At 35.0% G+C, this 10,383-nt stretch overlaps 1 protein-coding gene and 1 long non-coding RNA gene across 4 annotated transcripts in view; one reads left to right on the top strand and one right to left on the bottom strand.

Annotated features, from left to right (window-relative positions):
- The window catches only part of LOC107562827 (mixed lineage kinase domain like pseudokinase), a 10,291-nt gene extending 1,946 nt beyond the window's left edge, over window positions 1-8,345 (top strand). For 2 of the 3 annotated variants that reach the window (XM_016247556.1, XM_016247557.1), the window contains exons 2-11: window positions 536-988; window positions 1,275-1,391; window positions 3,895-4,072; window positions 4,212-4,312; window positions 4,429-4,564; window positions 4,799-4,883; window positions 6,552-6,691; window positions 6,774-6,823; window positions 6,922-7,065; window positions 8,163-8,345. In XM_016247556.1, coding sequence (XP_016103042.1) covers window positions 541-988; window positions 1,275-1,391; window positions 3,895-4,072; window positions 4,212-4,312; window positions 4,429-4,564; window positions 4,799-4,883; window positions 6,552-6,691; window positions 6,774-6,823; window positions 6,922-7,065; window positions 8,163-8,203 — 1,440 coding nt within the window. In that variant the 5' untranslated portion in view covers window positions 536-540 and the 3' untranslated portion in view covers window positions 8,204-8,345. Of the gene's footprint in view, window positions 1-535; window positions 989-1,274; window positions 1,392-3,894; window positions 4,073-4,211; window positions 4,313-4,428; window positions 4,565-4,798; window positions 4,884-6,551; window positions 6,692-6,773; window positions 6,824-6,921; window positions 7,066-8,162 lie in introns of those variants that run through there. The other variant, XM_016247558.1, reaches the window with a different exon arrangement.
- Window positions 8,346-8,429: 84 nt separating this feature from the next.
- LOC107562828 (uncharacterized) lies at window positions 8,430-8,969 on the bottom strand. Its single transcript, XR_001606035.1, has 2 exons — window positions 8,592-8,969; window positions 8,430-8,512 (listed from the first exon to the last, which is right to left on the bottom strand). It is a non-coding gene; the product is annotated as an uncharacterized lncRNA (long non-coding RNA).
- Window positions 8,970-10,383: the final 1,414 nt, after the last annotated feature.

The raw sequence follows: 10,383 nt of genomic DNA on the forward strand, positions 1-10,383 counted from the left end.
AAAAAAAAAATCACATAAATCATAAGGCATGAAATTTAGGTACAACTATGTATTTGTTTAAAAAAAATTAAAGCTGTTATGATGCCATATAATATAAAACAGAGAACAAACTTTGCATCCTCTTTTGAACCTATGTTAGCCATATAAACTGAAGTTATCCTGTGAAATAAAAGCTAATATTTAATAATGGGTCTTGGTTTTCTGTTTTGCTTTACAAAACATCATATTTTGTAACATTTATATTGCGCTTCCATAATGCTTTCTGTTATAAAGCAGCATTATAATAATTGTATTAAAATATGCTAAATTGAAAGGAGCATTTTTATTTAATGTAAGTTGGGGAGAGTTTACATGACTGATGTTGATATTTTCCATTTGTTTCATAAATTGTTTTGCGTGAATATTTCTTTCTGGTTAAACTTTTGCTAAAAAGTGTATTTTATTTTTCAAAATTGGATATTTTTTTAATAGCATCAGGAGGACTTGAAGCTTCAGTCATTTCAGATATTTAATCTGAGAATGTTTTTATTTCCAGCTGCAATGGACATCATAGAACCCATCCTAGCCATCGCAGAAAAGCTGTACAGCCTGTGTGAGGAGGTGAAGGCTAACAAGAAGCGCTGCAGGCGTCTGGCTCACCGCGTGCTCACTCTGGCTGAGCTGGTGAGGGCCGTGAAGGTTCATGGCTTTGGGACTGAACCCGAACAGGTTAGAAATGGGCTTAAAAATCTTAAACTCACTCTGGAGTCAGCAGAGAAGGTAGTGAAGAAATACACTTCCTTCAGCTATTTGAGACGCGTCGCCAAAGCGTATGACCTCGGCGAGGAGTTCAGCTTCCTAAATGAGAGGCTGAATGATGCAGCCCAGGTGCTTTCTCTAGCACTTCAGGTCGAGCACAGAGCAAGTATAGAGAAAGTGTTTCAGGAAGCAACAAGGTGGCGGGAAGATGAAGAGGACAGGCAGAGTGACTCTCTGGAACTTCGGGAATGTAAGTTGTATGAATTTGAATTGGAATAAAATATCTACTTTCAGGATACGACTGGAACCTTTAGACCAGTGGTGTCCAAACCTGTTCCTGGAGGGCCACTGTCCAGTTTAGCTCCATCCCTAATTAAACATACCTGACTCAGATAAACAAAGTCTTCAGACTCACTAGAAACATCCAGGAAAGTGAACTGGAGCTAAACCCTGCAGGATGTTGGCCCTCCAGGAGCAGGATTGGACAACCCTGCTTTAATCTGTGTATTTAAAGAGTATACATTTGTCTCCTATAGTGCTCCAGTCTTTAGCCCAGGAGAGCAAAGGAACGAACATGATGGTTGATGCCGTACAAAAGACAGCCAACCAAACTCAAAGAGATGTGCTGGACATTAAAGAGATCCTGGAATCATGTAAGTATGGATATGTGGGTCAATGACAAATAAGAGTGTCCATAAAAAAGAAAAATATGACAAATGCTTTAAAAACACTACAACTTGTGCCAAGTTAGTAAAAATACAGTTTGTATTCTCTTTGTGTTTTGTAGGGGGGGGGGGGGGGGGGGGTATTTGAAAGTTTAAATGCATTGGTGTTATTTATTTTAATTGAATGTCATGTGGTGTAATGTAACCATCAAGTAAAAAGTATTAACATATTTTCTTAACACGTGAATACATGTGAGTGCACATATCTCAATCATTATAGCCCTGCACCATGAAAAATAAATTATTTTGAATAATTTGCTGATTCACAAAAATGGCCTAAAAAAATTAATTTGATGATTCTTAGTAATGCAGATTTTTTTTCAAACTACTTTTGTATTAGTTTTAATGCACTTATCAAACTAAAAAAGTTTCCGATTTTAATAATAATAATAATATACATTTTATTTATAGGTGCCTTTTATGGTCAACAAGGTTACAAAAAGTTTACAAGTGCATTAGAATACAGGCTCAATACAAAATGAGATCATAAAAAGGCCTAGTTAAAATAGTCTTGTGTCTAGTGGCGAGATTTAACAGTCACTGAAGAACTGGGCGAATGTGTTTGACAGAAGGAATTCTATAAAGAACACAAGCTGCAGAGTTCTGAACCAAGTGAAGTTTATAAAGGAGTATAGATAGGAGACCAGAGAGAAGAGCTTTACAGTTTTCAATATATGAAGTATCCAGTGCATGGATAAGGATTGCAGCACTATTCATTCATTGTGAGAGAGGGACGGAGATGATTGATATTACGTAGGTGAAAGTATGCAGTATGCATGATATTATTAACATAAGCTTCAAAGGATAGAGTGATATTGAGGATGACACCCAGACTCTTAACCTGCAGGGAAGGAAAAATTATAGAATTATCAATAGCCACAGACAGACAATCGGATTTTGTCAGAATAGATGTTGTGTCTACAAGGAGGAGTTCAGTTTTACTGCTGTTGAGTTTTAGGAAATAGGCTGAAAGCCAAACTCTAATTTCAGCAGCTGAACAAAGAAGGTGGAAGAAAGGAACCCAAGGGCTTGGAAGACAGATAGAGCTGGGTATCATCAGCGTAGCAATTAAAATGGATGCCAAGCATCCTAAAAATATGACAGAGAGGAAGTAAGTAGATAATGAATGAAAGAGGGCCCAAAACAGAACCCTGAGGAACACCTGTGGTAACTTTAGATTGTTTTGATCTGAAATTAAGTTGAATGATCTGAGTGCCCCTGGTTTCTCAAGTATAAAGGTAGTAATAATAGCAGATTTAAGAGATGAAGGAACAACGCCAGAAACTAGTGAGGAGTGAACAATTTCAGTAACTAAAGAGGACAAAGATGGGAAACAGATTTTGACTAAGTGAGATGTCAAAGGATTGAGCGGATAGGTGGTAGATTTGAATTTCCAGATAAGACAAAGTATCTCCTCAACAGTTGGTAGAGTGTATGTAGAAGAAACGAAGGTAGAGTGTGGAGGCACAAAAGAAACTGCATGGATAGGATTACAGTTATTTACAAGTAATTGTTTATGAATATTTTACATTTTAGACTGAAAAAAGTATTGCATTGAGTGGTGGAATACATATTTGTTGGCAGAAAATCAGGTGGTCGTAATTTTTGTTTTTTAGATACAGAAAAGAGAGATTTTGTGTTCCCTTTACTAATGACAAAAACAAGTATTTAAAATGTATAATTTAATTTTCAAACTGCAAAGGAGTTGGGAAATGAGTTCAAATACTTTATTTAATGTCAAAGAAATTTACATAAACACAAGTTACCTGGTTCAGAGGAAGATGGGAATCATGCATTTGTGGCAGTTTTTCCAGTGATTAAGGCATAATAGAAGACTTCTTCACCTTACAAATGGTTGTCAACAGCAAAAATGCTAGGAAATGTGACATGCTTGAGCCAAAAATGCTCTATTTTTGGAATCGGCACCCCACATTTTGTATAAAAAAAACATTTCTGCAAATATGATGGAGGGTGGTGTTAATATGTTAATTATAATTTAGTTAATATGTGTTTATTATTATTATTATTATTATTTTGCAAATGTCATTAATTAATACGTTTTATTATTAAATAGCCTATTAATTAATAAATATCAGTCCGTTTTTGGGGGAGTTACACCGCATGTCAACATAAGCAGGCTAATTGGCCCTAACACACAGTCACGAGGGTCTACAATATAATATAATTTCCTATTTTGTTATTTTTCTGCATATTTTTTGCACCACATGACTTTGATTTGGAAGTCAACTGTTTTAAATAGTAAATAAGTGTATATTAAAGAGATAATAATAGAAGGGTCACTATTTTTCAAGAATTTCCTGATTATAACGTGGCTTTCATGAAGTGTAAAGTAATTTTTAGTTTATCATTGTTGAAGTGATGTTTTGAATGGTGTCTCCACTGAACAGTTTTATTTGTCTTTGGTTGGCAGTGAAAAAACCCCACCTTCATCTGCAAGACATTAGAGAGATTAAACCAGAAGAACTGACCTACAGTGTTCCTACTCAACCCCTTATGAAGAACAGCCATTCTGAGCTTTACAAAGGGACGTACAACAAATTCACTGTGGCTATCAAGAGATACTCATGTCCGCTGTGCACCTGCCCCAGGTAGATGATAAAATGAATTGTACTCAATTGTTAATTTTTTTTTTTTTACACGAGTGAAATCAGTCTATACCATAGCAATCATTTTCTTGACTGATTTAAAAACTACAGTTTCCTTGTTGCATATATGCGTTCCTTCCAGTGATCTGAGGAGTGTTTTTAACAAGGAGGTGGAGACCATGAAGCGCTTTGAGTCACCAAATATCTTAAGAATGTTTGGGATCTGTGTCGAGGATGAGAACGGTGTGCCAATCACAAATCACCAACCAAAGAATAATCTCAGTTTGAGAAAATCAGCAAGTTTGAACTTTACTTGAGTTAAACATGCATCTAATTGCCATTTTGTCCTTCTCATACAGGATCAAATCCAAGTTTCCTGATAGTCATGGAATACTGTGAAAAGGGAAGTCTTCGACAAGTCCTGGACAGTAACTGCAATCTGCCCTGGGAGAGAAAGATGCAGATGTGTCTGGATGCGGCTCAGGGACTCTACAGGTCCAAATCTAGCTATACTGGCATAAGAAAGTCAACATACTGTTATTCTATTTATTAACGACTTGTTCTTCTTCCTCTGTGACAAAAAATTCTGACTCTAACTCCTCCTAGAGCTTTAATCATACATGAAGCATGTCTTTTTTTATCTAGTTAATTTATTCTCATATGTTTGCATATAAACTATAGCAAAGGTATATTTGTCGTCTCAGTCTCATTATTTTTTGCACAGTACAGGCTGCATCAGTCAGAGGAGAAGTTTAAAGTTCATGGCTCCATCAGAAGCAGTAGTTTTCTAGTGGCCGCTGGCTATAGAGTGAAGGTAATGGATATTCTCTTTCACAATATCAGCATCAGCATCATCTACCAAAACGACCACAACATGTTTTTGTAGCCAAAATGACCAAAAAATGCCCCATCAATTCAAGACAAAGGGGCAAAAATGCCCCTGCAAACTTAAACAACGTATTACGGCTGTCACGACTAAAATGAAACATGAAAATTAATGAAAAGTGCCAATTAGCAGAATTACATTTAGATTCGCTCACACTGGATTAGATTGCTTTTACACGCGTTTTGTGCAGCATTGAGCCTTATAACCAATCAGGGAATATAACCCTTTTGCACAGTACAGGCTGCATCAGTCAGAGGAGAAGTTTAAAGTTCATGGCTCCATCAGAAGCAGTAGTTTTCTAGTGGCCGCTGGCTATAGAGTGAAGGTAATGGATATTCTCTTTCACAATATCAGCATCAGCATCATCTACCAAAACGACCACAACATGTTTTTGTAGCCAAAATGACCAAAAAATGCCCCATCAATTCAAGACAAAGGGGCAAAAATGCCCCTGCAAACTTAAACAACGTATTACGGCTGTCACGACTAAAATGAAACATGAAAATTAATGAAAAGTGCCAATTAGCAGAATTACATTTAGATTCGCTCACACTGGATTAGATTGCTTTTACACGCGTTTTGTGCAGCATTGAGCCTTATAACCAATCAAACGTGTTTCTGTTGAATTTAGGAATGCATTGGCCAATCAGAGGTGCTTAGATTAGTCAGCGCTGCAAACACCTGAATTCCCTCATCATAAACAACACAGTGCTGACACAATGTAAATAAAACATTAATTTCGTAGCTTCAGTGGCTATACCGGTTTTTGATTTTTTTTTTTTTTTTTTGCAACTTGCGCTAGACTAGACTATTGTCATGATCCGATATGTTTGTCTGTAAAGAATGCCAGAATGCGACATGCCCAAAATGCAGACACAAAACAAAAACGTTTTTATAATGTTTTCCATATCAATATTATTACAATATGAAAAGCAATAATATACAATAATTATTTTTGTCATAAAATTGCAACCCTATGCGCTCCTGTTTTTTGCATGTTGAATTTAGATACAATTTTTAAAAGTCTATTGGGTTACACTTTATTTTTAGGTGTATTTTCTTACAGTGTAATTATACATTTAAGTACTGAGAAATATTAATTAACTGCATGCACTTACTACATGGTTTGGCTTAGGGTTACTTGCATGTAATTATGCATTATTTATTGTTGTTATGATAGTAAGTACATGTAATGTGTAACAAGGACACCTTAAAATAAAGTGTTCCCTTCTATGGTTATTAACAACAGTTTAAAATATTGATTAAAGTAATTGGGTACATTTAATTATTTGATATTAAAGACAACATAGTATGGTTATTATAATAATACGGTGATTATAAAAATTGCAATCACAAATGTAAAAAAAATAATGGAAAAGTGAATTTCTGACCCTGCTGGATGTACATTTTTACATTTATGCATTTTTAGGGCATTTAAAGCAATAATATTATTACAGTTTGCTTTCTAAAGACTGTCATAGATGGATAGATAGATTTAAAAAAAAAAAAATTTGAAATGTGCTGGACACTTACTAAAACCCAGGGAATGTTTTTTGTTGGGGTTTCATCTTAATGTTCATTTGTATGTTTCGCAAGTTGGGAGGCTTTGAGTTGGCAAAAACAGAAACTTCTCTTCAGAAGAATAAATCCAGAAGGAGCAGTGCTTTCCATTACAACTCTCCACAGCAGCTTCAGAATGTCAACCATCCTTACGACAAGGCATGTGAGATCTACAGGTACGGCAGTCCGACTCAAATACCATACACGTGTATCTCATTCAAATAAAGGATGGTCTCTGACTTTACATGCTCTTTTTAGTTTTGGCATTGTCTTGTGGGAAACTGCAACACGAGATGTTCCTTTCAAAGGTGTGTATCACCAAAACTATCAGTCTTGCATTTGCCCTGAATATTACTTAAATGTTAACTAAATACATGACACACTCTTTCTGTGCCGGTGTTTTTAGACTGTACAACCCCCAGTCAAATCTTCCAAAAAGTGTATGTAGAGAAGGTCATGGAGCCACTTCCGACAGACTGTCCTAAAAAGCTAAAAGAGCTCATCAATGCCTGTCGATCATTTGAGCCCTTCCTACGACCAACCGCTGGAGGTAAGACCCTGACACACAGGTGAAGTTAAATTACGCTAGCGGGTCATCATCACATATTCTTCTGTGATTAGTAATGCTTTACAAATTACATTACACAAACAGATTACAGTTTTGAACTGGGAAAAAAACTTAATTGTGTAGTCCAACGCAAGCATAGCTGACAGTGTGGGGAAAAAAAGTAACACAAATTTAACCATTGCATAGCATAAAAGGTTAAAATTTTACTTTTATTAAACATGTCATGTCATTACTTAGCAAATAACTAAAAATGTGGCACATTTTTATGTCATTGATACTTTAGATGTTATTATGTGGTCCTCATTCTATGTGCAGCAACACAAAGAATCTCTTGTTACATACTTTCTCTGTGCTATGTTGGGGCCGTGGCAATTAGTTTGAATCAACAGAAAAAAAGTAAAACTGGCTCATTGACAGTGTGATGCCAAAATTCGTGGCTTTATATATGGGTGAGATGATTGTGTTTGCTGCAAATGGAGAATAAAAGTGAGCCAAATACACAGCCTTGTGGAACACCAGTAGTATCACCTTTGCCGCCTTTTCTTTTTTTATATATATATTTTTTTTTTATTAGATTAACCAACTTTGAACAAAACATTAAATGCTTAACCAAAGGTAGGGCAAACATAATGGCTATAAATAACTGCTAACTAATATAACTGGAAAAATAATAATAATGATGAAAAAACAAAACAGGAAAGGGAAATGGTGATAAGAGACATTCCAAATTAAGATACATGATCAACCTGACCCATAAAAATAAATCAAAAGTTCAACAAATGTCTTGCACCTACACAAACTTTTGGTGGGATAATTCAAGAAAGGACAAGCAGGCTATAATGGACCCAATAACGGCATAATCTTACAGTTAATTTTCTTACTGACAAAACACAAAACTGACATCATTATAAACAAGATTTCACAAATAGATTATGTGAACAGGTGACCAAAAACACATGGATTGTCATTGAATTGTCATTTTTGATGATAGCAATAGAAAACTTACGGGGGAAAAATACATTATTTATTGTCTTATTTTTAGTGATTTGTTTTTGTTTATTTATATTTTTCTTTTTTAGTATTGGTCGACATGCTCCTTAAAATGGTGGAAGAGGATTGATGGAGCACCTCTGCATTTCTAACCAAGGCTTCTGGCAAATCAGATTCTGATGATGCAATCTGTTACCATTTTCCTGGGGAGTATTCCAGAAAGCAGGATACATTTAGTGTCACATAAACCCTGAACCCAAACCTTGCTTACTTGCAGTACATGGTGCATATACATGGTGCATACATTATTGATCTTAATGTGAATGATTCATCCTTGCATGTTTATTTTTTTGGTATTTTTTTTTAACCATATAGTTTTCAATCAAAATGTCATTTGAATTTAACTGTGAAACAACATACTTCTCTGTAAAAAAATTAACTTAAATGATTTTAGCAAATGGCTGCAATATAACAAAGAGTGAAAAATTTAAGGGGGTCTGAATACTTTCCGTACCCACTGTATGTCAGACTTCTCCAATTATTAAGTCTGCTTACACCCCATCCTTTCAATGTGTTGCAAGCCTGCATTCAGAGCTGCCTCCGTCCCATAAACAGCCAATTGATAGAATCATGTCCCTGCCTACATTATGGCCATGTTAGTTTAGTTTAGTTTTGTTTTGTTTTCTTTCACATTTGTGACAATATGAGATGTCACATATGATTTACAAAGATATATATATATAGCAAACATTCCATAGCAAATAAGACATTCTGATTACAGATGAGAACATTTTGCTTTTAATATTTGTGAGGAAAAAAATACATTGATTCGTTATAATGCTTTACAATACAGTATTAGCATAATCTGTGCCATCAAAAATTAAAATCTCACTGCTGAATAGTAAAATTGTCTGTCTGTCTTTTCTCTAGACATACTGTTACTGTTGTTGTTGTTATGTAACTTTATCAATAAATGCCACAGGCCATATATCTAATAGAAAACTTTATGAATAAAGTTACTGACAGAAAAAGGAGTAAAGACACATTTAAGTGATGTGATGTAAGTTCCAGTTAAGTGATGTAAGATATTTCATTAGGTGATAATCATGTGAAAGTGGAGCTTTGTTGGTAAGATGTTGGAGCCATTAAAATATATTTTTTTATTATTCGATAAATGGTTATATCTATTATTACTTTATTATTTCACATATAAATAGATATATTTATTAATATATTTAACTATAGTCAAAAGACAAAACTTCACCTTTTTTCTGGTTGTTGTCGGTTGTTTTAATTAAATGTTATTGTTGTTGTTATCCTTGGGGAAAAATCTATAAATTGCTCAATGATGTTACTCTGATTCCATTCAGAATTAACAGAGGGCAACAGTCCATCTCTACAATTTACAAGAGATTTTAATACTTTATATAACGTGTTAGCAGTGTTTGGTGATTTTACTTGGGAAAACCAGCTATTTTCTAGCATTCAAATAACAAAGGATGAACCTGAAATGCTAAATTCACTACATTCGTAATTATTATCCAATGTTAGCCTGGACCACAAAACCAGTCATAAGTCATTTTGTTAAAATTGCGAGCTTTTTTTAAATTAAGGAAAGCAAACAGGATGCGCTTTCTGTCGTCTTGGTCTTGAACAGGTGCACTTCACAATGATGAACCGACACTCAGCGAATACTTGCCTCCTCACAGCCATGATATTTTTCCTTCCACTCAACTTTCTGTTAACATGCTTGGATACAGCACTCTGTTAACAGCCAGCTTCTTTGGCAATGAATGTTTGTATAATAATTAACATTACATATAAAATGTAACTGTGCTCAAATACCAGTGCAATATATAAACTAGACTAATGATTATTTTATTGGTCACTTACCCATACTTCTCTACCATATCAGCCACAAGGATGTTTACCAGCATCCTTCGTGTCTTGTCAGACAGGCTCTTCGTTTGTTTGTACTCCTTCAATATATCAGAGCCTCCTGGTTTTGAGTGTAGTGCTGCATGAACTAGCTTTAGAGAAAGAAGAAAAAAAGATTATTGCAAATAAACCAGTCTTTGATATACTAATGTTGGTAAGATTATTGATATGGTATCAAAAATTATATCATTCAAGGACAAAACTTAAGCAAGAGAGGAAAAATAACTGACATCTTTTGACGCATTGCAGTCAGAAGGTTCTTCTAAGAATCGCTTTTTGCGTGCCTTTGAAGATTGTGGAATCACTGTGGAATCTGAACTTTCTGATTCCACTGATGAAAATGACGACTCGGAGCATGAGGGCTCAGAGAAA

This window comes from Sinocyclocheilus grahami, unplaced genomic scaffold, assembly GCF_001515645.1.
Source record: "Sinocyclocheilus grahami isolate Dianchi unplaced genomic scaffold, SAMN03320097.WGS_v1.1 scaffold843.1, whole genome shotgun sequence".
Taxonomy (NCBI): domain Eukaryota; kingdom Metazoa; phylum Chordata; class Actinopteri; order Cypriniformes; family Cyprinidae; genus Sinocyclocheilus; species Sinocyclocheilus grahami.